General features: G+C 42.5%; 3 protein-coding genes across 8 annotated transcripts; 1 reads left to right on the top strand and 2 right to left on the bottom strand.

Annotated features, from left to right (window-relative positions):
• The first annotated feature begins 902 nt into the window (after nt 1-902).
• On the top strand, nt 903-25,645 carry barx1 (BARX homeobox 1). 6 transcript variants are annotated; one of them, XM_062544429.1, is made up of 8 exons: nt 903-1,068; nt 3,151-3,333; nt 6,595-6,770; nt 14,592-14,714; nt 23,065-23,451; nt 24,309-24,597; nt 24,758-24,842; nt 24,981-25,645. In XM_062544429.1, the coding sequence occupies exons 5-8, from the start codon at nt 23,250-23,252 to the stop codon at nt 25,146-25,148; spliced, it is 744 nt and encodes a 247-aa protein (XP_062400413.1). In that variant the 5' UTR covers nt 903-1,068; nt 3,151-3,333; nt 6,595-6,770; nt 14,592-14,714; nt 23,065-23,249; the 3' UTR covers nt 25,149-25,645. The 6 variants fall into 6 exon arrangements, with proteins under 6 accessions (XP_062400413.1, XP_062400412.1, XP_062400414.1 ...); XM_062544428.1 differs by having other exon boundaries at nt 14,592-14,768; XM_062544430.1 differs by lacking the exon at nt 3,151-3,333 and having other exon boundaries at nt 14,592-14,768.
• Nucleotides 3,079-4,830, bottom strand: LOC134091778 (E3 ubiquitin-protein ligase TRIM63-like). The gene is made up of 4 exons (XM_062544426.1): nt 4,662-4,830; nt 4,291-4,446; nt 4,011-4,181; nt 3,079-3,810 (listed from the first exon to the last, which is right to left on the bottom strand). The coding sequence occupies exons 1-4, from the start codon at nt 4,671-4,673 to the stop codon at nt 3,163-3,165; spliced, it is 987 nt and encodes a 328-aa protein (XP_062400410.1). The 5' UTR covers nt 4,674-4,830; the 3' UTR covers nt 3,079-3,162.
• Nucleotides 5,282-20,588, bottom strand: ptpdc1a (protein tyrosine phosphatase domain containing 1a). The gene is made up of 10 exons (XM_062544424.1): nt 20,415-20,588; nt 14,678-14,761; nt 12,389-12,560; nt 11,836-11,916; nt 11,512-11,630; nt 10,697-10,834; nt 8,537-9,744; nt 8,219-8,404; nt 7,656-7,766; nt 5,282-6,669 (listed from the first exon to the last, which is right to left on the bottom strand). Exons 1-10 carry the CDS (start codon nt 20,458-20,460, stop codon nt 6,535-6,537), a joined length of 2,280 nt encoding a protein of 759 aa, XP_062400408.1. The 5' UTR covers nt 20,461-20,588; the 3' UTR covers nt 5,282-6,534.

Raw genomic sequence — 25,645 nt, 5'->3', positions numbered from 1 at the left:
AACATATAGGCCTACACTGCCATCACACATATTAGCCTACACTTCTCCATTACCATTAAAGTATATTCACACTGATTCTAAAACATCTAGTAGCTACATATAGGGAAGACAAGCCTGCAGCTAAGAACTTGACTCTTGGTGTCACTAAGCTCTACTCCCACATGGTTCCTGGCTTCCTGCACCACCCTCCTGAAGAAGTCCTTTTTGTAAGACTCGCGCTGGACTTACCTACCCACACAACTTAACCTAACCCATGCCATCACCACCCAAGTTTCCTTTACCCATCGTCACAGCAATAGTGGTGTAAAGTTAAAAGGCGATGACATCTCATAGTGTCAGCAGAGGCATGTGTCTGATAAAACATCCCTTGTGGATAATGAACAGCCATGAGTTAACCTACTGAACACCAGGAAGCTACAGACTGAGAGTAAGAGGAACTACGAGGCTGTGCAGGACACAGCTAAATTAAGTCCATTAGTTCAAATTATTAAAATAGAAGGAAAGCCAGTAAAGCAAAAGAAGTTGAGAGAAATCAAAACTACATACTTATGCCCAGTACCTGTCCTTACACAATTGGTCCTACATGAAGTCATACTGGAATTTGACCTTGTTACCCTACATGGCCTCTGATAACTGATAAGGTTGTAGCAACATTGTTTGTCAACGATTAAGTTTAATAATTTCAGGGTACTTTCTGGTCAAAGCAGGTTAAGGTGCCATAACGTGTCATCTTGCACCAGAACAAGAAACTAGATCTAGGTTATCAGCAACATCAGGCGTCGTGGGTTAATTAATTCTCATTTCCAGGTGACACTTGAGAAATACGTCCCCACTTCTGGCTATGTGTCAAGTCAACAAAATAGTCCCTACCGAGTCAAACATCGCCACCTTTTCCGATATCAACACCGTCAATGCAGCTGTCAAATTCACAGGCGCGTTAATTACCCAAACCGCGTGCTGCGTTTTAGCAGTAACAATAATTAAGGCCCTGGCTTTTTCATTAGGCTAAAGCAAGTCAGGTTGCGACGGAAACCCACTGGTGATACTGGCCTATGATAACTGGACAAGGTACATGCTTGAATGACTCATGCACATAAAGCTAGCTAGCCACGCTTCTTGAGGGGAAAACCTAGATCATGCTAGATAAACCTAGATAATGAACGTTAGTTATTTAGATAGGGAGCCATCCTACCATACAAATGGGAACTTACAAGTGGCCGCGTGCTAACATGACAGCATCTCGCGACTTACCATTTTCTATGTAGAGCAACAACCCGTTACAATTATATAGTTACCTGTTAAAAGCACACTAACGTTTAACATCGACTTAACTTCAAAACAAGGTGCAATATTGTCTCGTTGTTGGAGTCCTGTGTGGTGAATCGTGGCGACATTAGCCATCTGAATTCTTAAAATATGTGACTGCCTGGTAAGCCATGGCTAACGTGACCATGAAAGCTAGCCAGATAAAGAAACGCTAGCTAGCAGAGAAGTTAATAGGCTGCTGTCTTAATACCGTAACAAAGGTCGTGTTACAGGCCTGCAATTTGTTATAGTCTATGCAGTTTTTTGTCGATAGCAAGTAAGATTACCAACTTACCTGTGGCTAAATTGATTAAATTTCCCTCGCTTAGTAAAGAGGAAAAATGGCGGTTCTCATCATCGCGATAGCCCCGCAACTGGATTACTAAATGCTAACGTTATACATTAACGTTAACGTTAGCTGGCAAGGCAATAACAGATTCTGAGATGAGAGTTGGTGGCTAAATAGTAACGTTACCTTCACATTGTTAGCTTTGCTAGATGGTATTTAGTTAACTAGCTAGTGCTACCTTTCCCAAGAACACAATTTCCGATTTGTGTTCAGCTAGAACCGAATTTACATATGAAAAAAATAACAAGCAGGCGTGAACTCTCGATACTCTTGGCTGGCAACGACAACTTAACGTTAGCAGCTACTTGTATGCATTTCCCAACACGCGTGATCACCAAGCTAACGTTAGTTAGCAGACCTTAGCTCTATTGTCTTTGCTGTCAGCAACTTACGGCTTGGGCTGGTGATGTTGCTGTCCCGATGAATCAAGTGAATCTATGCCAAATTAGCTAAACCATACCGTCACTTAAGCAATACTATGTTTTCTTCGATTTATACAACGCATATTTTCATAATTCACCATTAGCTTGCTGGCTAACCCGCTGATAGTGTCTGGATCTGGCTGACTTGCAAATGGAAGAACCCGGATGAAGGTGTGCACTCTTCAGCTAACCCCTTGTCCTGGTTGACACATGGGATGGGAGTAGTCTGAAAGTCACAGAGGTCTACGGCCTTGAAGACAAATTCTTGTAGAGGGTATGGGTACGTTAAGATGCGTCAGACACATTGGAAATGAAAAAGAACAAGTGTCACACCTGATATTTATGTAGGCTATAGGCCAGTCTTTGAATTTGGTTTGAGGCATATGCACCCTGTGATAGGCTACCCATAAGTAAAACTGAAATATGAATTCTGCAGTAGGCTTATATGGAAATAATTGCCTATTTTAGTGCATCACAGTAGGCAGGTGAATGTAACCAGAGACACTTACTAACGCACCGGCTATACACTTTCAAACAGATGTAGTCCGCTCTCAAAACTTCGTCAAGTTTGCCGAGCCGGCATAATGCTGTCACGGTATCTTCATCAAACCACGAAATGCGCCACCCTTTTGAATGTGTAGTGTAGTGCAAAATGCGCCACCCCTTTGAATGTGTAGTGTAGTGCAAAATGCAGAACTTTTCCCAATTTGTTAGTGCTAGGCCTGTTTGCACGTTTGAGAGCCACCCCTCCCCATGTGACCATAACGTTTTCGCGGTTATATATATAACACTATTATACACTATTTATATAATATATAAATAAATATATACTTCCCCTAATTCGCGTTTCAGACACGTTTTTCTTTTCGCAATTTCGTTTTGGTCAGCCCTTGTGATTTCCAATATGAACACCAGATGGCGCTAAATGTGCGTAGCAGTTTCTTTTCCATCAGCAGTGATATGGAGGAGAGAACAGGTTGATGAAGAGGCAACGTAGGCTATTGCTTTATTGATGCAAAAATATTTTTGGCGTAAAAGTATGATTTTTGTGAGAGCACTTGTCTTCTCTTTCAGCAATTGGTGCACTTACACGTTGCACTTTGAAGTCTGTTGGTGAACTTCGGCCTTAGATGCTATTGCCCCCTCTTTGGCATCGATATCCTCTTCAGACCTCCAAAGTTCCCCGGCCAAGCTGTCTTTGGAATCCTGCTCCTGCTCAAGGAACACGTTTTTTTCCAGGATCAAATCTAAACTTCGGTAAGCAGTATCATCAAAATGTTTTCGGTCAGATTTCCATTCTTTTAGGATCTTAGAAAGTTTCCTCACAAGGCTTTTTCTTGTTATTTTGCCCATCGTTTCCATTTCAAAGCCACTCATTAGTTCTTCGACATACTTGCCGTGTGAGACATAATCTCTACACTGCGGGCCAAGTTCATCAACCAAGACCAACTTTTCAGCCCTCCCTCTTAGATCAACCTCCTTCTTGAGGAACTCCAGTGGCGTTTTGCTCTGACCATGTTGGAGCATTTCATCATATAGTCTTTTTGGCTCATAGAGCACCTCCAGGCCGCGCTGCATCAGTTCGGACTTAATGTCAGTTTCAGCCTCAATTCGCATAATGAGCGCAGACACTTTCATCTGGATCTCCCATATGAGACTGTTTCCAACTTTCTTTACATAGTCCTGGGTGTGCTTTTTGCTGAACAGAAGCAGTTCCATGTTATGCCCCAGCTCCTGTTGAAACCATGTTCAGCATGCATTTAGTTCAGATGAATAGGCCTAATAGCTATTTAGGCTGTAGAGACTCAATCTTATATTACGCTATATTGTCAGCAGCACTCAACATAAAAAGTAGGCCTACATCTACACATCTTTGCACTGTTAAAGAGGAAATGAATCATGTGAGAATTCATCTTTAGGATGACACTGCCTACCTGGATGATGTTGGCATGTGCATCACATTTAGACAGCACCATTTTCATCTGCTCATCAAAGAGCTCCTTCCGCAACTTGTACATATCACTTATTTTAGCAACCTCATGGGTACTATGGTCTCCAAAAATCTTGCAGGTGGTGCAGATTGGTTGGTTGTCAGTCAGACAGTACTACAGGAAAGAAACTCAGTTTCAGCCCTAGTCTACACCATGACCGAAGACATGTTTTAAATGCTATTGTATACGTAAGTGTAAGTGGCTGTATTCGGGGGTGGTTTACCAGATTTTCCTCCTCTTTATGTTGTGGGCATATGTCTTTTTTGATCAACTCTTCTTTAGCCATTTCCTCAATCTCTTGTTTGAGTTTATCTAGCACATTTTCAGCAAATAGGTTTCTTTTAAGCCCATTAATTCCTTTGCTGCGTAAGTGAGTGACCTGGAACAGAGGGTTATAATCTTAATTCCATGATAAGACATTTTGTAGGTAGTTGTAGCCAGCATGTTAAATGATAAAGCCTACATAATACATCTAGGAATGTATCATTAACACTCCTTCTTGCAAAAAGCAAGTAGCCTTACAAGAATATTTCGTGTACATTGACCAGGCCGTTTTAAATTCGATTTTTGAGTATAGCTGCCAGGACACCTTACCTTGCGGCACATTGGACAAACAAATTGTCCATTATTGCGATGGCAATTTTGAGCGTCAAGAGCTTGCTGGACACATTTCTTGCAGTAGTTATGGCAGCAGTGCAGCTCCAAAATAGGTGGTGTGAATATTTCCAGACAAATAGGACAAGATAGTTCGCTACAGAGGGTATCCATGTTCACCTGACTGTGTCAGAATGAAAGGAGCTGAAAGTGCTTTTTTTTTTAAAAAAAGAATCTTGGCTTATTGTGACTTCATTGCTTCGTGATGTTCCTAAATCCTTTAGAACAGGCTCATGAATTGTCTCAAGTTCTGTTTAATAGATTGTTGCCAATAGCAATACTCACCATGACGTGGGATGTTTTGGCTATGTTTGCTTAAGAGACTATGCAAATTGGGCACTACAGGCCTATGGCCTAACAATCTAAAGTAAAGCATTTAAAATCATAATAGACTAAGAATAATATGATGTTACCTGAAATGCTTTCAGGTAGATGTGTTGGAGAACGCAAATATGATCCGTAGAAAGACCAAATGCAGTGCAAACTAATTACACGTGAACAAACCAGCTGGTCGCTTATGTTAAGAGCATTTATTTTATTTATTTATTTATTTTTCGGCAAAGAATGGGGTGGTGAAAAAATAGTGCTTCATCAATATTTCCACAGTACAATGTTCTCACCCTTAAAATACAAATGTTATCAAGCTTGAATCAAGATAATTAATTCAGTTGTCTTTTCTTCTTGATGAACACCATATTGCGCATTCATGGACAAAAATGAGGTCTGAGGTGGACTAAACACTAATCACGATGCATCTAAAACATTGATAGTGCTTCCTGAAAGAAAATATATATCCCTCTGTAGAAATAAACTCCAAAGAGCAGCTTAGTTTCTTTGCAAAATGAGTCATTTTTCAATGAGGCAGAATTCATTTAGCCACAAGACAGATTCTTTGACAAACACATACATTTCAAACAGATGCCATTTTTCCTTTTTTTTTTTTTTGTATCAGTATGCTTGTAAAGGCAATGTTTGAGTAATCACAAAAGCTACCTAGGATGCATGACAATATTATGAATTGAGCCTTCAGATGCTTCAAATTCGAAATATAAATTGATCATATAAATTCAAAGCTAACTTTGCATTCAGTCTCCCCCACTTCTCTTGCATTTAAATATGCCTCTTTTGATATACCACAGTATACTACATACTTTGCACAGTGAAAATATTATTTGGTTTACATCAATGTCCATGATGTTGAAGGGAACAATATTGAAAGTTCCATTTATGTGGGTTGAAGATGTGAATATTACTATTAAAGCACATTCCCCAGTGATTAGTGTTAACACACATTTACCACACTTGTACATAATTCCGAACTGTAGAATCATTCTGATCCATGTGATAAGAATACGTTTCCTTTAAGCCATATTGTAAATGCCCATTAAATGAGGCATTGCTTTATGCTTTTGTGTCAAACATACAAATGTAATAAATAGGTAGGTACTATAAGTACGATAATAAATATCACACAAATGTATAATACCAAACATATTAAAACAAAAAGACATGAAAATTAAAGTGAACCACATGGCACACAAGAATACATGGCAGTTTCTTTTCCTTTTCAAGAGTAAACATTGCAAAATGGTAAAACAACACAGACACAAATAACAACAGCGTTAGACAGCTTGACATTAATAAGACCTTTAAAAAAATTATAACACAATGGTAACAATAAAGAAGCAGCAGTGACAGACAATTTTGCACCTGGTTGGACTTTTATGCCACAGAAACATACAACCAGTTTAAAAAGGCTGAGCATCATTATCCAACCTCTGATGTGATCCAGTTATGGACTGAGATGCAGTGGTCAGGGGTACTCGTCATACTGGCCTATGAAGTCCACTTCCTCTTCTGCTTTGGCCCTCAGCTCATGGAGAATGGGGACCAAGACTGCCCGCAGGGTATGGCAGACCGCCTGGCCGTTCTCCGATTCCATATCCACCTAGTGATTGAAAAGGAGGCAAAGATTACATTCAAGAGAACCACAACTGTATGAAAGAAAAACAATTGACACGCCAATCTATCTATCTGAAATGGATGCTGGTATGTATATTGTTATAATCTCTTATAGATTTTGCATCAAGAATTTCATTTGAGTGCTGTAATTTAAAGTAAAGTAAGTGGGATTTAGCCAACGCCTAGCCTGGCTATCACCAGATCAAGCTCAATCTTTTCAGATCAAACATGAACTAGTTTGTTGCCGTGACTGGTTAGGGCTTCAAGCTGGTAACCGAAGGGTTGCCGGTTCGATCCCCGACCAGTAGGAAAAATGTGGGCGGGAGGGGGTAGTGGTTGACCACTGCCACGGCTGAAGTGCCCTTGAGCAAGGCACCTTACCCCTCACTGCTCCCCGAGCGCTGCTGTTGAGCAGGCAGCTCACTGCTCCGGGTTAGTGTGTGCTTCACCACACTGTGTGTTCATTATGTGCGGTGTGTGTTCACCAATTCACGGATTGGGATAAATGCAGAGACCGAATTTCCCTCACAGGATTAAAAGAGTATACTCTATACATTAGTCCGGGGAGTCTGCTTTGTATTTTCTACTGCACAAGAGGCATGACCAACCGGGCATAGTTCAAATGACTGTAAACAACTGAATAGTCTTTCAACCAATCAGACCAACAAACCGGGTGCACCAACTGGATAAGCCAATTTTTATGATTGTCCCGCAGATTTGTAACGGAGGTAGGATAGCTGCAGGGCGAAATAAAATCACCGGCAGAGCAGGCTGGGTTTACCCGGTCTAGCAAATGCCTATACAAACTGAAAGACTTAACATTCTGGTATCAAATGCAGGCCAACGCTTTCTGAGGCGGCAGCAACACTACTGCTAATCCACCACAACCCCATTGTTTCTGTGCATTCGGAGGGTTTTATAAAAACGTTTAGAACGTAAAAGAACATAGACAATAGACATTGATAAACTCACCTTGGTAAATGTTTTGATTATACGATCGAGAATGCCCTTTTCCACCCCCTCCGGTATCTCTAATAGATGTGCAGCACAATCAAGAATGCACAACAGGGTTTGTTTGTGGCCCTGGAGTAAAAACAGAACATTCACAGGTTAATGTCTTCCGCTGGAGACAAAACGGGGCAACATCTATTCAATCTAATCCGTACCCAAACCAAATCCCACCCCCCACTGACCACAAGTCAAAGAAATAATTTTCGCTAATCCTAGGCTAGAGCTCCTTTGTGAACCCCTAGGTCAATAGTGTAATACCCTGTACCTTGACCACAATGCCAAAGCACTATGTTCATTTGAACCACTCTTGACACTAAACTATCTCCAACAACACATTCAGGTATTTGTCTATACCAGCAAATCTGGTCATGAAAAAATGGGATGGCTGTCCTGTACAGTCACTATATCTGTAACACTTACCTGAAATCATTACTATTTATCTCCTTTGGCCAATCATGTAGCAGTTAACAAGGTGGGATTTGATTCCAAACAAAATAACTGAACAGTACCTCCGTGCCACTTACCTTGTCGAGTGAGTCAAGAGCCTGTTGTGGGCTATAGTTGTTCTCCTCCAGTGCCTCCACATCCTCATAGCTGATCACCGGATCTCTGAGCTGCTCTAGCCAGGACCACATGAGACTAGAGAGCACCAGAGGGTCCCGCTCCAGGCAGAGTCGCTCCCAGGTCCCCTCTCTGGAGTTCAGCTCCGTCTGCAGGCAAAGAGTACGTCATCACATTTGGACTGATTTCATTTTCATTTCACAGATGCAAAATTACGGCGAAACCCCTTAATATCATAATAATGAAAAAAGAACTTCACGTGAAGGAAGAATCAGTCATACCTGCCACTCTAACACCTTGTCTCTGAGCTCCTCTTGGTCAGATTCTGTCGCAAGTGCTTGAGCGACCAAGACTCGCCTGGCCTGCGGGCTGAGCTCATTCTGGAGTGTGATGAAGGGGAAGTGTGGCCTCTCCTCCGAATTAACATTGCAAGCTTCCGTTGAGCCAAGATCAGATACGGCTGATGAGTTCCCCCTGTCAACACAACCCTTCCCACAACCTTCTACATCCTGTGCTGACAACATGGATTCGTTGGTTCCTCTGTTGCCTTCAGCATACCCAACAGACATGCTACGCTGACTCTGTCTGAGAGGTACCCGTCTTGACTGGCAAGATCCTCCAGGCTTTTTCTCTGCCTCTTTCCTCCGAGGTTTGTCTGAGACTGGCGAGTTGGAGGGAGAGCGATTGCTTGGGCTGTCACCGTTGCGACTGCGACCGCGACCGCGACAGTGAGGTTGACCTGGTGGACACCAAGTAGACTCCGAGTCCCCAAGGCTGTTGTGAAAGGCGACGCATGGGTTGAAGAGGTCGGACATTGGCCTGTGGCTAAGTGCACTTGCAGAGGCCCCTGCTGGATGCATCTGAGAGGACAGGATGTGCAGGGCAGTGTCGCTCAAGCTAAGGCTTCTCTTGAGGGTACGGAGGGGTTTCAGGAGGTCGAAGGGTTCGCGCCGCCTCCAAACCATATCCTGTTCGCTGCACAAAGGCCGGTCGTGAGCCAGCAGCACGGGGACGGGGGTCGTCAGCGAGACACGTGGCGAAGGCACGGGGATGCCCTTCCCCCTCATCTCCTTGCCAAGCTGCTGCAGAGCCTGCTGGGATACGGTCTTCTCCACCTCCGCGGCGAGGTCCGGCAGCTCGGGCGCCGGCCGCAGTTCGTCCTCGGGGACGGTGCGGTTCTCGGCCACGTCCAGCAGCAGGCGGCAGACGAGCTGCACGGGTTTGGGCACGTGCTTCATGAGCCGCGCCTCGTAGCCGTGCAGCAGGTGGCGCTGGCGGGTCAGGTACTGCGTGAGCGTGACGGCGTGGGCCCTCGGCTCGGCGCAGGAGAAGACGCTGCGCAGCGGCACCAGGAACTGGGCGAACTCCCGCACGCACAGCAGCTGTCCCCGCGTCTGGATGGAGTTGGGGCGCTTTGCGCGCACAAACAGGATGGCCTGGTCAGCGCTCATCCGTGAAGTAAAAACGAGGTAGCACGCTAATAAGACACCTGTGAGAGATGATTAACAAGGGAGATTTTGATGAGAGGAGAATTAAGTAAAAATAGGAGTTTATGGGATACGTTATATTACGATACTGTTCAAATTGCCTTGTGAGCACCCTCATTATGCTTGTCTCTATTTAAAGGGATTATCCGGAGTAAAATGCACTTTAGATCAATTTACGGATGATTGGGAGTACATACGTAGAGTTGACATCAAATCATGTCATTGAGAAAGTTAGATTTGACTGTTTTTAGCCAAAAACTCGTTAGCCTGGAAGTGAACCGGGCATGTCCAAAACGCAATTTTTATACCTCTTCTACTGTTCCAAACAACATTACACTTACGTAGTAGTGAGTAGAGGGTCCCTAAAGCCAAACCGAAGTATCCCCAGGTCTTTATGTGGTCGGATAGAGAGTCCAGAATGAATTTAATCGAGTCAGTACCTTTCCGGAAATGTTGCTGAAGTGTTGCTAAAGTGTTCCTCAGCTGCAGCAGCGACATTTCCGGAAAGGTACTGGCTTGATTAAATTCATTCTGGACTCTCTATCCGACCACATAAAGACCTCGGGATACTTCGGTTTGGCTTTAGGGACCCTCTACTCACTATCATGCCCGGGTCACTTCCAGGCTAACGAGTTTTGGCTAAAAACGGTAAAATCGAACTCTCTCAAAACACATGCGAATGACATGATTTGATGTCAACTCAACGTATGTACTCCCAATCATCCGTAAATTGATCTAAAGTGCATTTTACTCCGGATAATCCCTTTAAGTGTATTTAGAATTCTGTGAACCTTTCTGACACTTTAATTTTTAACTACAGTAATTAGATGCAATTATTTAATTATTCACACACACCACTGTGGAGGTGACCAGACCAAGTCTCATTTTCCATCACCCGTAGCTGACAGTGTGCCTAATGCTGTAATGCATTTGGAGGGAGGTTATAATCCTTACCTGTTCTTCCAAGACCCGCATGGCAGTGGATGGCCATTTTTCCCTCCTGAATGGCAAAGGACATCACTTTCACCATGTCCAAGATGGTGGTCAGAGACGCCACACCATAGTCCTTCCATCCAAAATTGTAAAAGTAAACTGTAATGAGAAAATATGGGTTTTGTGTGCGTGTGTGTGTGTGTGGCTAGGAAACAAGGCCAAGACACACAGAGCATTTGTACTATCCTGCTATGATGCTTGGACTAATCGAAATATAATGAAATCCATCAAACGCTGATGATAGTTTTACGGCCCGACATCAGTGTTCACGGGTCTTTTAAACCTCAGCAGTAAAAACCTAGAGGCTATATATAACGTTAATGACATTTCAAGAAAAGTACCTAAAAATCTGGATCATTACACTGGCAGATCGTAGCTCACTAATACAGTGGAAAGTGAGGACTTTTTCGTTTTCCCAGATGGTGGTAACAACACAATGAAATGACGGTATACTCTCGAGGGCTCATTAAGAGCTGCAAGTCAAAGAATTTAACCTTGAGCTACATGTTCTCAGATCCATTTAAAGACGGACGGACATACATACACAAGAACACACACAAAAGAACACCGCATCAAAAGACACACAAAAGACACTGCAGTAGCCTTGAGTTGACCGCTGGATGCTGCGTTGCACATAGCCATTTTCTACCACTGACTCCACTGACAATTGACCTATGGCTAAACCACGCCCCCGAACGCGACGAGCATAGCTCCCTGGTCAATCTCTGGTGTTCAGATCACACCGTGGTTCATGATCGAAGTAGAGAAAGACTCACTTCCTGCTTCCATGAAGATCTCAGGGCGATAGGTGAAGCCACTCTCTGCCTCCAGAGGGTTGCCACAGCTGGCATGCTCGCCTGGACGCTGCAGATTAATCACCGTTTTTAGGCCACACCTAAATCAGAGGAGAGAGCTTCAGTCAGGACCAAGGTTGAGATCAATATGGCTGATGGCTTAGAAAGCCAAGATGGCAGATTTAGAGCCACGATGGTGGTGATGTGTGAAGTGTGTGCTTTTCCAATATAGGAACCGTATTCTTAGAAACATTGAGGGACAGGGAAGGTTCTGTTTATGTTTGTTGTTAAGCGGAGTTTACATACCCTTGGAACTGTTCAATGATGTTATACTTTTCAATGATTTCTGTTGAAGGCCTCGCCATAGCTAGTAGGTTGTCTGTGATCCTGGAAAGAGAGGTGGTGCACACAAGAGTTTTTACGCAGTTCTGAACATACTATAGCATACATTTTATTGAACTATATAAATTCTGAATTTCTTTGACCAACAAAGTAAAAAATACAAGAAGAATGAAAACAGATAAGGTCAAATAACAGATAAAATAATGTCACTGGTAAATGACTAACAACAAACCCAACAATATTGACAAAAGACCAGTGAGTTGGCTTTAGCTCATATGCAGTATCGACTATGTGCTCTGATTATATTGATCTACAGCACTGGTTCACAGGGGTATGCCACACTGTCTGTACAAGGACACAGCTCAGCCACCCGGTCTCCCTCTCCTTTTTTAACTGAACCTAAAATGGCTCCTGAAATTCATACTGACAATGACATGTTGCTGGTGGACTTGTGTAGTTAAGGGTGTCATTACTAGGCTACAGTGCGTTTTTTTTTTTTATGTTGTTGAGATCTCACCAAGACGAGTAGAGGCCCTTGATGGCTTGCTCCTCGTCGCTCCAGCGAGAGGGGTTCTCGTACTTGCAGGCGCGCCCTCCACAGGTCATGGAACACTGCATGGGACCAGGGATGACATGCCGCAGGGTCTCCCCGACTTTAGTGTACTTAGCTGTCGGGACCCGAACACTGACTGGAGAGATAGATTAAAAAAAATAAAAAAAATTTTTAAATAAATAAGACAAATACACTACAACAGAATCACTTAGAAACACTGTGTGTGAAAATAAAGACAGCAACGCAATTAATAAATGATAAGAGTAAAAACAGGGAAATTAGAGAAATCCTGCCATAGTGTTCATTGGATGACATTACGATAGGTCAGTCATTACCAATCTACTGAAGAGAGTTATTTCAACTCAACTTTCCGTCACCATTAACACAGTAAGACTATCATACAGTAATTTCCTGTGAATAAACCGCATTGTGTATAAGCCGCAGGGCAGTGTTTTATGCAAGTTAAAAGACACAAAACCATTTTAAAACCATATTAACTGTCCCCATGTATCAACCTCAATTTTTGCAAAATCAATGTATAAACCGCGGCTAATAGTCGGGAAATTACGGGTATCCATTTTTTGAAAGTGGTCGGCTAGCACGAAAGCTGAATTACATCTGCGTCCCTGCGCACTGGTGTCTGCTTCGGCCATGCTGACGGCCAGCATGACCCGGTGGGAGGAGGTGGAGAGGCTCTCCAGCGCCGAGCTCCGCCGCTGCTGCAGCACCTTCAGCAGCACGTCCGAGGCCGAGTGGCGCCGGCTCTTCCCCATCCCGGCGAAGATGTCCCCGGCGAGGGAACGGCGAGCTGGCCGCTGCTGCCGCTGCATCGCACTTCAGAACGCGCTGCCGCTGCGCTCGCCGGCAACGTCTTTTTTTTTTTTTTTTGGTTCCTCTCTGTTTATAATTTTCCCCCTTTTGTCTCTTCAGTGCTTTTCACTCTCTTCTTGTATCCGTCTTGCTGTTTGTTTCTGTTCCTCTGGTACTCTGGTCTCGTCCATCACTTTTTCTGATCACTCTCATGCTTTTAACTTTTTTGTCTTTTTGATAACTCCTAACGCCTATCCTTCTCTTTCTCTTCACCCCCCTAACTAACTGACTGTCTGTCTGACTTCCCTTTCCACACTCCCGTATTTCTGCTGCCTGGCGTCTCTCTCTCTCTCTCTCTCTCTCTCTCTCTCTCTCTCTCTCTCTCTCTCTCTCTCTCTCTCTCTCTCGCTCGCTCTCTCACTCCCTCATCAGAACAGAGGTCTCTTACTCTGCTCCACTGTGGTGAATCATCACATGCCCGGCACAATTGCCCGGTGGCACAAAAGAGGCAACGAGAGCGGGGTGGTGGGGGGTGGGGGGTGGGAGGGGATGATGCGATCCATCGCTCTGGCCTCTACACTTCACAAGCGTCTCCATGGCAACAAACTCCTAAGTCAGTGGGTGGCAGAGAGAGCGAGGGGGTGGGGGCGAGAGGTGGCCTCGGTGTGTGTGTGTGTGTGTGTGTGTGTGTGTGTGTGTGCGTGTGTGTGTGTGTGTGCGTGTGTGTCGTGTCTGTGCCTCCCTGACGCCAGACCAGTCGAACTGTGGCTGTAGCTGGAGTTGGAAAAATTACATGCTTTCTGAAGTGGCACAACACTAGGGATTGCATAAGGCACCCAGAATTCAAAAGATCTATCACACACGAAGGTGTAATTACACCCTTTCTCCCTAATGCATTTCAATTTTCTTTTTGCATTCTGGCTTTGAGTGTTTTACGTAACTCAGATGAGCACTTTAATGGCCAAGATGAGTGCAAAACCATGATTAAATAACTCCTCCAAGACAAAAAACGCCTACATGATTTCAGTAAACTTTTCATTCAGAGCTGTCTATCAAATCCATTGGCCTATAATCACTACGCTACTTCAACGTTTCAGCAAATGGCGACATCAAAGGGGCACATCAGCTACCTGTACTGTGCTTCCATTACAAATGCATGCATACTAAGTACAGCCAACTTAATAAAACAGCAAACCATCAGCAACAATCTTACTTTTGTGTATCAAAACTAAAGTGAATCCACCCATAAACATGAACTTAACAGCTGGATTTCCTTTATATACATAACCCTGCTAAGTAAGCCACAATCGCAATCACTCTCCCATCTCACTCCTCTCTATGTGTATCTGTTCCCAAGGTTGCTCTTCCTCTCCCTCCCTCCCTCCCTCCATCCCTCCATCCCTCCCTCTTTCTGAGAGACGAAGAGGATGCGGCGGTACCCACCTGGCTCCATCTCCGTGCTGGGCTCCACAGGACTGGGGTAAGGAACGTCACTCAACAGGCTTACTCCCGCTGCCATGGCTGGCGCTGAAAGGTACGAACAAACATGGTGACAAAAGAACACACACACAGAGGACCATGACACACATGCGCGCGCACACACACACACACACAAAAACGGTTAAAAAAAAATGAAAGAAAGACGCCTGGATGGAAACGTTGGTGAGCTGGTAATGCTGTCGCGAGCTAAAGCAAACAGTCTAAATCGGCTAACGAAACGAAACAAAACCGCAGGCAAGATGGGAGGCCCCTGTAGCACAAGGAAAAAAAAGCTACAGACACTGTAGTGTGTAGAGAGAGAGAGAGAGAGAGAGAGAGAGAGGGAGACTAAATGTCTCTCTGCAGTGAATGAATTGAAGAGAGAAGAATACATCTGTTTTTGTTAGGGAAGGAGGGGGTGAAGGGTAGAAAGAAAAAAGACAGCTAATGTCACAATAGGTCTCAGGTGTCGCCAGTGGCCAATGGACCTCAGGAAGGTGGGTGTGGCTGTGAGCCCTCCCCTCAACAGCCCTCAGGGGCGAGGAGATCTGTGTGTGTGTGCTGATTTGTCTCCGCGCAGTCTCATGTTTACCCAGTTAGAGGATGCCGACCCCAGGGCTCTTCACCTCCCCACGGTATACTTTCATCTACCTGTGACGACGGTGCTGTTATTTTATCCCCACACGTGTGTGTTTGTGTAACATAAGAATGCATGTGGTTACGGTATATACTGTACCACCTCTACTGTAGGATACTGTAGGAGCTGGAAAACTTCTGAGAAATATACATTATTACATCTATATCATATTATATAAGACTATAGACGTTATTATTAAAGATAAGTGTGCTGGTTAAGACCCTTTGGGTCTCACAGGTCAACCAGACCTGCCACCTGTAGATCCTCTTAATGCAAAAAGCTTAACAGATTAAGCTTGTATGGTACTCCACTCCTTAGGGAAGATGCACTGCACCATCAATTATGAACGACACACCAAACTGGATCTTTTTCACCCCAGGTTCCTGAGGTCCTGATACGACAGACGCTTTGTGACTAAGGCACCTGATTTGTGCACGACTTCATCCCCATCAGGGTGTTGGGGTATATTCTCAGAGTCTACTGAACCGTGGAGACCTGGGAATATATCAGAGGCCAACTGTTAGGCCTAGCCTCTCGTGTTACCGCAACCCACACCTATTGGCTCTTATCAAAGACAGCGTTAGCCGTGGCCCAAATTACACAGGTGAAATACGGCACCAGACCTTATTAGCGGTGCCAGGTTAGACAACCGGCACATCGCTTGAATCTAATGTCATAAGTCATGGTGTTTAAAAGAACATGAAGAGGTTACAGTCAGTTATGTCTAGTGTGGCCACTAAATGTACTACTCAGTAGCAAATAAAAGCACTTTGTTCGGGTCAACTGTTTCAATACCAGAATTTAGTCAGTAAGGGACTACATGAGTGTTCATAAAAGTTTGAACTCTCTAAATTATTTAAATGAAATTTGACAACGCTACATTATTGTACTCTTGTTACACTGTAATTAAACCATTAAGTACAATGCAATGCACTAATTCATTGTGTAACAATGATAGTTTGTACCAAGGTAAAATGAGGTAATACAAGAGGTAATATAAGAACCACTCCTCAAGATACAAATTCCTACTTTGCCCAGTCATGCTTATCCATAGGGATACAATTAAGCACTGTGCAGACATTCATTTGTATACATATACATTTTCAGTGGGTGCTCCGTTTTCTTACTTTGCGCCAAACTGCTGGAAGCTTTCCTATATCCCTTCAACTCCTTTCCTAATTCTATGATCTGTAGCCTACTTGCAGTGTAGATACGGTAGGTCTAAGTGAGTTAATCCTTATCTTAATCCTAACCCTTGCACATCTAATACAGAGCATCAATATACTGTAGGATATGTCATTACTCAACATACACCCTAGCCTAAGGCTGAGTTAAAACCTTTACTAACCTATGTAACGGTGTCATATGGAACAAGGACGCAGTACTATACATACAGTATGCAACCACAAACTTTACCATAACCTGTAGCCTATCAGACAGAACGAAAACAAGCAAGATCTACAATGCTTCAATGCCTTTGGACAAGGGTCAACGATTAGGCCTAGATTGTGTTAGTTATACCAACATTCATCCGATAGCCTTGGTCCTGTTTAATTCATGCTGTAAAGTTAGACCACAGAGGAGGCCGAGCTAGGAGCAAATCAGAATCATTTACGCTGAAACGTATCCGTCTCCGTCTTTCATTCTCTCTCTCCAAAATCTGACGAGAGAGCCTGAGTGAGACCCAGCTCATTCCATTCAATCGAGCGATTTGAAACCATTCAATCACTTTGTAGCCTACAGACCACCTCGATGACACAGATTTCTCAAATGATTTGTTTTATCGCTGAACTAGAATAATGACACACATGATGGGTAGAAACTAGACAGGGGAGATCAAGCAAACATAGTTCAAACAGATAGGCCTAGTTATAAGAATGTAAATTAATCATTAATTTTAAGAGGGAATATGAACATTCATGGCTGAGCCCCAAGAAGCCAAATTGACATCTATCGCATTATTTTTTATAAGAGCTTATAAAATGGCCTCCTTTGACACATTAGATGCCCAAAGTGTATCAGAGATGGTTCTAAACATGTAGGTATTCAAGGATTTCTGCTTATGTCACTGGAGACGTAGTGTTACAATTGTTGTGAAGAAAACATATGTTGTGAAGAATATGGTTTCTTCACGTGAGAGAGCTGAGAAACATGAAGTGTGAACAGTGAGAGAAAACAAAAGGAAAAGCGCAGCAGATGGGGAGAGAGAGAGAGAGAGAGAGAGAGAGAGAGAGAGAGAGAGAGAGAGAGAGAAAGAGAGAGAGAATGACACTCTGTGTTGTGCTTCTGAGTCGGTATGTGGGAGGTGAGTGTCTTTACCCACTGGGCTTGTGAATACATAATTAGGCTCCACTCTACTCCAACATTTTGAAGCCGTTCAGACCGATCTCTTTTCTAACTATAAAGACAGACAGACGGCAGGCATATAAATGACTTGTCAGAAGTGGTCGTGACTCATGTTGAGTCCGGAGGGGCCAAAAGAGGCTATCTACTGATATCTTTTGTTAATCAACCTTTTCATAAGCACAATATCGAACATAGATATTGGTTGTCATGTTTGCACAAACAGGGCAAAAAGGACGAAAGTCTTAAGGCTCCTGGCCCCTACCGTACTATTACCTACATGTATACTATTACTACCGTAATTTCCCGACTATTAGCCGTGGCTTATACATTGATTTTGCAAAATTTCTTCAGCTATGAGATTAATACACAGGGACAGTTAATATGAAATCAATATGGTTTTGTTTCTTTTAACTTGCATAAAACACTGTGGCTTATACACAATGCGGCTTATATTCGGGAAATTACTGTATCATCACTTACCACTGGTTTTCTCTACTGAATGCATTTCATCGCCTCACTAGTTTAAACGTCGACATTAGCCAAATTATGAGACAGGGAACAGCCAAAACAGAGGTGGGTGTATGGGCAGTGTGTTTACACACAGGTGAGAAATGAGTCCCTGGCTCACGGGGAAATAGCTGGCAGCTAGGCATGTTCTGACTTGAACGATGATGTCAGCAAAGCTGACAGTAATTGGCAAGCAGAGGTTGTACATAGTGCACCAACAGTGGATTCCTTCCCTTGTATATGTATATTATCTGTCCAAACATAAGCTCGGCATTTTATAAGTTTCTACATAAGATTATAGCTTGGTTGTTTTTTTTTAAATTATTATTATTATTAAGAAAGTGCTTTGTCCTATTTCCAGTATGAAGGTGGAATACTGTTGCGCTCTAGATGAAAGTCTTTTTTATTCTATTTCCAGTATGACAAGATCCTCGTAGTCAAAAGCTACAGTAAATGTGCTATATTAGTTTATGCCCCAGGATATGATCCTACATTGAAAGATGAGACACTTTGGGACCCAAATTTAGGCCTACATGCTGACACAACATACAGTACGTAGGCTGAACCTACTAGATGAGGCTGATGTCACAACACATGAATGTAACAACAGGCCTCTATTGTTGTGCTTACAAAGGCATAATGAACTAAAACTGATCCCTTCATTACATTTAAATCAGCTCAAGACAAACATAACTTGGCGGTTAAAAGAAGGAGTTACCGAGTGCTCTGATCGTCTTATACCCAGATAAGGGGTGCACTGGGAGTTATTCCAATGAGGCAGTTTCCATCAAATATTAGTATCCAAGGCACTCTCCTTCCAGTTAAGGAATCAACTTGGAAGTTCTCAGACCTTGTTTATATTTCCACATACCCTGACAGAACTCTGTTCTTCAGTCAAATAGGATAGACATGTTACACCCTATCTGGAGTGAAATCTGAAAGCAGCAACAGTCCTGCATAAATAAGCAGATAACTACAGTAGGTGACGGGTGCACTTAATCATGTACAATATACAATGCAACTCCAGTCACCTTAAAATACCAAATGTAAGAATATTGTATGAATATTATTTATGATCAATGAAGCCGTGTAGCCTACCTGTGTAAACACTGTTTGTGCTAAACGTAGAAGTGTAGAGAAGATCACAGTAGGCCCAAGCAGGTGCCAAGGCTTTGAAGAGTTAGCATATATTGCTTTTGATCTTGTCAATTTCGATTTTGTGTAGCCACATCACTCTGATCAAACATATTTAAATGTGTGCTACTAAGGCAGTGTGAGGTCCATTTATAATAACGGCATAGCAGTGAGGTACCCATGGGAAAAATACTATTTGATGTAGGTTATGTAGGAGGTTGAGAAAAGCAAGGCGAGGGCAGAGATGGGGAAGGTGGTAAAGGAAAAGAGAGGCAAATTAATAAAGAAATACAGAAAGATGGATAAACAGTGAGGGCAGTTTAGACAAAGAAAGAGATAGGGATAAGATAAGCAGAGGAAACGCAGGGGCAAGATAGGGACCGTGATTGGGAGATGGACATAAATGAAATAGATGGGGAGGTAGAAAATAGATTGACTGATTACATTTAGACTTATGTCAAGTCTAAAACGAATTCTACGTTAAACAATCGGTAAGGAAAAAGGCTGACCATCTTAATACAATGATTTTCTTTACTAACCCATAACATGTTGGAGGAAATGGGTGTCCGGGACAGACAAAAAACAGGCTCATCCATGCAAACTGATCAGGCGACAGGCGTGGGATACCGTTATGTTGTGTAGGTTCATAACCTCGATATATACATATGTCAGAGAGCAAATAACTGACATGTAGCAAGGAAATAGGCTACAATAACAACTATTACATATTTTATATATCCTGGTGAAGGACACATCTGGATAGCCAGCTGCCTGTTAGCTAGCCCACACTGAATTATCTAATTAGAATGAATGTTCCTTGTTAGCTAATGGTAATAATCATAGTTTATTCAATATTGTTCAACATAGCATTACGGAAATACGAGTGATATTAGCGGACAAAACGAAACAAACCCACGTCATCTACCCATCTTCTGTTCCAACAGGTGGAGTAACAGGATGCATAACGGTGCCTTGGCCAACCAGCTAATTTAGCTAACGTTGCTGGCTACGGGATCACGTTAGCTTGGATAGCTTTTTAGCTAAAAGCTAAAAACACACTCGTGCTCAGTTACATACCTGGTTCTTCGTTCCTCGTTAAAGTACAGTCGTCAGATGTTTTCATAGCCTGGATATTACATATTTTGATTCAGTCATGGTGCACGGCACAGAGCCGTGTCTTTCCATTCAAATAAAACTTCACGAGTATTTGGTCCTTTCCTGTATCCATTTGGATGACTGGATACGTAGCATGTTGTGGAAGGTCTCATCGCGTCTCATTGGCTGAGAAGACAGCATGTGATTTCACTGATCTCATTGTCCAGAGTGCAACTTTGTAGCTCTCATTTGGTGGTGGGCTAGTCTTGTAACTAATTGACGGCAACAAAGTACAGTACATTCTACTAAAAAGGTTAGAATGTAGCCTACGAAGAAAGAGGTCACCATCATCAGATGTTTCCCTTTTATTTCCCAAAAAGAATGAAACGCTGGGCCTACACTGCATTGCGACTAATAATGTTTTTTTAAGAAGAGGGTTTTGGATCACGATAAAGGGAGCCAACATCAAAGGATGAGCGCGCATATGAACCTGCTGAGCCTACTGACGCAAATTATTCTTTGGCAAATAGTGCCACCTAGCGATGGATTTCTCTTCTGCTCTACGCTTCAAAACAACCACTGAAATTACAAGCTTTTATACGCTCTATAAAACGAAGCCTGTGGAAAATACAGACATGTTCCATTCAAATTAGGCTACGCATAATAAAAACATAATACTTACAGTTCGAAACATTACATGTTGGCCTAGGCTATAAATGTTAGCCTTTGTGGTTGTTTATGAAAGTGAATTAGGCCTGCTTTAAACTGTGTTTTGCTCTCAAATTGTCAGGTCTGATCACTTTTACAGGTTTAATAATCACTTTCAGCCTTGGGTTCTTCAAAAGGGTTTACCTTATTCTGTCAATAATTGACATTTTCAGAAGCATAGCCTATAGGAGTAGCCTAAAGGTGAAGAATTTCACATAGCTATAACATTACATTCGGATGAAGCTTTTGTTTGTTGCAGATCAAGTCAGATTGACAAAAAGAAGCATCATTGTCTTCGGTTCACACATCCTGACATGAAACAAATCGGATAGGCCTATCCCAAAGGGTTGTGTGTAGGGTAGATTACATTTCTTACATGGCATCACATTTTCTTAACCATAATCTACTGATAGGCCTTATATGCGGTCTTTCGAATGAACGATACATGCTCGCTTCTTAAAATGAAATAAGGCTGGAAAGAGGAAGAACCAAGCATTTTAAAGTCAAATTCTTTCTGTAAAAAAAACGCGTCCATTTGAAAATAACCTTTACGATACATTCGTGACTTGATGGGTTACAATCTATCTGAATAAATCTGAAAAGACAAGCAATATGCCAATAGGCCTACATGTTGCTGTCATATAGGCTACAATGGTTGTTTTTTGAGTTTAAGGCTATTGGCGACTGTGAATTATGGGGTGCTAATAATAATAGCCTAATAATAAGAAAAAAATAACAAAAGTGGCTTAGTCGACATAGTTAATGTATTAACGGCAATGGTCTATATTTTTTAAAAGTAGCCTAGCCTAATAGTTAACCAGAAATGTTTAATGAGCATTTGCCAATTTTTGTATCTCCCATAACCTGGGTGACTGCGCTATTAATTTAGACAATGAAATAGCCTATCTCCGAAAATAATTACAACATATTCAGTTTTAGCCTTAGGCTATGTCATGTAAAAGTGCTTATTTTTTTCTTTCTTTCTTTCTTTAAAAATATATAGGCCTATATTAATTTCCCGTTATTGTTTAAGCCTGCGGTCTAATTTCAGTGCACATAACCTACCTCGAAATATTTTTTATTTAAATAAGGGACATCTTCTAATGTGTTCTAGACTATCTGCGGTGGTTCGTTGGAGTATAGGCTAGCAGATAACTCCAGCGACAGGAAAAATCATTCTGGAAATATTAGGGTTTTATTAGCACCATTTAAGGTGTTTATATAGGCCTACTGACACGACTCTGTTGTAGGCCTATTTGTTTTTACAAATTGTAGTAAAATAATAATAATAATTAACAGATAGGCTAGGGTTATTTTAAGATTAAATGGACGTAGACGGATTTAAGTCTGTATCATGCAAATATTCTAGCATTTTATTTGATCTGCAATTATCTAAATATTCTCAAACACTATATTCTATAATGCATAGATGTTCAGAGCTAAAAGTATGTTATGGTCATGTCATGATCATGCTTTATTAAAAAGGATCTGGCAATCGCGTTGTGGCTCTACTACCAGCACGCGAGTGCAAGCGGACCATTACACTCACACAAATCATTTGTGGAAATCATTATGCTGAAATTATGAAATGACCGGAGACTAGATGTGCCTGCATGTAAATGTCCCGTTAGCCAGTTCTGAAAGTTTGCTCTCCAAGGGGGAGGGCCGTGACGTATCCTTTAAAAAGGCTGAACTCTCTAGGCTGGTCGAATTGAAAGGTATACTCCATCCATTTGAACGGTTACGAAGCTTTCCTTACCCTCTCCGTCCTGAGAAACAGAGCTCTCTGACCTGGTTGGGATGTTAAGCCTTCTGAGGTTATTTTTACGCAAGATTTACAACGTATGCGTATGCAACAAGTTTCCCAGTTCGGATACCAACTAACGCGTGGTTCTTTTTTTCTGTCAAAAATGGGGCAAACTAGGGACGTGGCCCCATTCGCCTGAGAGACTTCTGCAACATCATTCAACAGCTTTTTCGAAAGTGAGGATAAGTTGCCTGATGTGGGAATAACCATCAAACGTCGTTGGGAAGATTTTTTTTGTTGAACTCCCGCGTGTTTGATTTGAAATTGTTCCTTGGACCTGTTACTTCAACTGTTTACAAACTATGCAGCATCATTTGGAACTAGGAGGCCATTATTATCCTCCGGAAGCACATCCCGACCACAGATCCCACCGCTACAGGAGTTTCATGATCGAAGAAATTTTGACGGACCACCCTAACCACAAAGTGGCCGCTCCGGCTGGAGAACTCCTCAAATTTGGAGTACAAGCTCTTCTTTCTGCGCGTCCATACCACAATCATTTAGGTAAGTGTGTACCTGTTATTTGCTCAGGACTTATGCGCACTGGTGTACATCGAAATGGAGCATGTTTAGAGACGTGTTGGACTATCGTTATGGGGGTTCCAAAAAGCTGTGTGTTAAACAAAAACCCATATGAAACCTTGCCAAATGCGTCGTCTCGCCTGAGACAGTGGTGGTAGAATACCATGGTAAATACTGACGAGCAAGTTGTGAGCAAGGATGCTGTGAAGTAGTTGAAGGAAAGCATTGCATTTAAGTTAGCAATGTATTTCAGATGGGGAACAGACCATCACGCGAGAAACGTATCGGCTGACTAGGTGCACTGCCAGTTTTGTGCGTAAATCTGTAAACCAGCTTTCCCAACACAGAAGTGTGATGAAGTGCATCATCTGGTAGTTCACCAGCCACAAAGTCTAATGCAACTGCAACAGTCTGTTAATTAAAAGCCAACATTCAGGTAAATTAAGTAAATTACTGCTAAGTAACAGTTCATAATTGTTTTTATTTAGGAAATGAAAATGGGTCAACAAATTGCAAAGCATATGTGAAGCCAACATGGACAACAGCATTTTTAGATCTTAGGCCTTGTGGTCTATATTATTATTATGTTTATGTATTATTATTATTGTTGTTGTTGTTGTTATTACTACTAATAATATTCTTTCTTGATGTTATTATTCTTATTAATAATTACTGGCTTAAATACGTGTTGCATGTATCACAAAAGCGTGTAGGAAGTTTCAACCATTTAAGTGCCCTTTTGCACTGTCCTGTTATCAGGTAAATTAATTGTGAGTATCAGGAAGCCTTTATCAGTTCCCATCGTATTAATCAAATGATAATTGTTGTTTCCCCTGCAGTCTTGAAGGCAGACCAGGCCGGTATCCTGAAGTTCCCAATGTCACCCCTATCGTGTTCGCTAGGAGCGCCGCTGGGATCCGCACTCCTTTCCGGCGCTGGCCTGCAGGTTGGTTCGGCCTCACATCATTTGCCTCTGGATCTCCATCTGCGCAGTAAACTTGATCCCGGCGGGGATGGCATGAACAAGACAAAGAAAGGAAGGCGAAGTCGAACAGTGTTTACTGAACTCCAGCTCATGGGCTTGGAAAAAAGATTTGAGAAGCAGAAATATCTCTCCACACCAGACAGGTATGCAACCTGGCTTCGACGACATTACCTTTATATTTCCTTTTAATTGCACGAGTGTTATTTCTCCATTCTGTGACCAGTTTGTGCATGCTTAGTTGTATGTTTTCTACATGGACTCGAGTGTCAAAGGAATTAACAGGAGCTCTCGCCCTCATCACAGAATAGACCTGGCTGAATCACTAGGCCTAAGTCAACTTCAAGTTAAAACGTGGTATCAAAACAGAAGAATGAAATGGAAGAAAATAGTAAGTTTTTAAACTTGTCACTGTCTTTATCACTTTTAGATAGCCTACATATTGCTTTGAGCTTAATTCACACTGATTGTGTTGTCGCCACCATGCAGATTTAATAAATAGGCTGTTCGTTTACAATTTTATGCGCAGGTTTTACAAGGAGGAGGACTGGAGTCTCCAACCAAACCGAAAGGCCGGCCGAAGAAGAACTCTATCCCAACCAGTGAACAACTCTCGGAGCAGGAAAAGTCTCGGGAAACGGACCGACTCTCTGACAGTTCCTCCTCGACACGCTCGGATTCTAATCAGGAAGAGTGAATGACTCTAATAGTGTGTAGACGAGAACTTTCTGTCAACTGTCAGTCGACGCGCTACCGCCCCAAAAGAGGCCTGTCACCTCTGGATGCTCTCCGGCAGTCGGCCGTTGGCACCTCGGACATGCGAGTTCCACTCTTGGAGACTTGGAGGTCTGCTTATGTTTAATTTTGCCTCTACGATTCCTTTTCCCACCGAGTGTTCTTCCTCCAGCGTCATGATGATCAGACACTCCCGAATGCCTTGTCTGAAGGGAGGGAGCAAATACTGGTCAGTACAGATGAACTTTTTGTATGGGAGAACCCTCATCCGCACTCATTGTGCATATAACTAAGCTCTAATGTTATCTTAACAGACAGTATGATTTGATGCAATTAAATATGTTTTTTCCACAAAACAATCAACGGTTTCCATTATTCAAGTACCAAGTCAAAAAGCGCAAACAAGTTTCATATTTCAGAGATTATTGCAGGCACAATACATATCTCAATGCACCTGGT

Source organism: Sardina pilchardus, chromosome 9 (genome assembly GCF_963854185.1).
Source record: "Sardina pilchardus chromosome 9, fSarPil1.1, whole genome shotgun sequence".
Classification (NCBI taxonomy): Eukaryota; Metazoa; Chordata; class Actinopteri; order Clupeiformes; family Clupeidae; genus Sardina; species Sardina pilchardus.
This window is presented reverse-complemented; position numbering and strand designations above follow the sequence as displayed.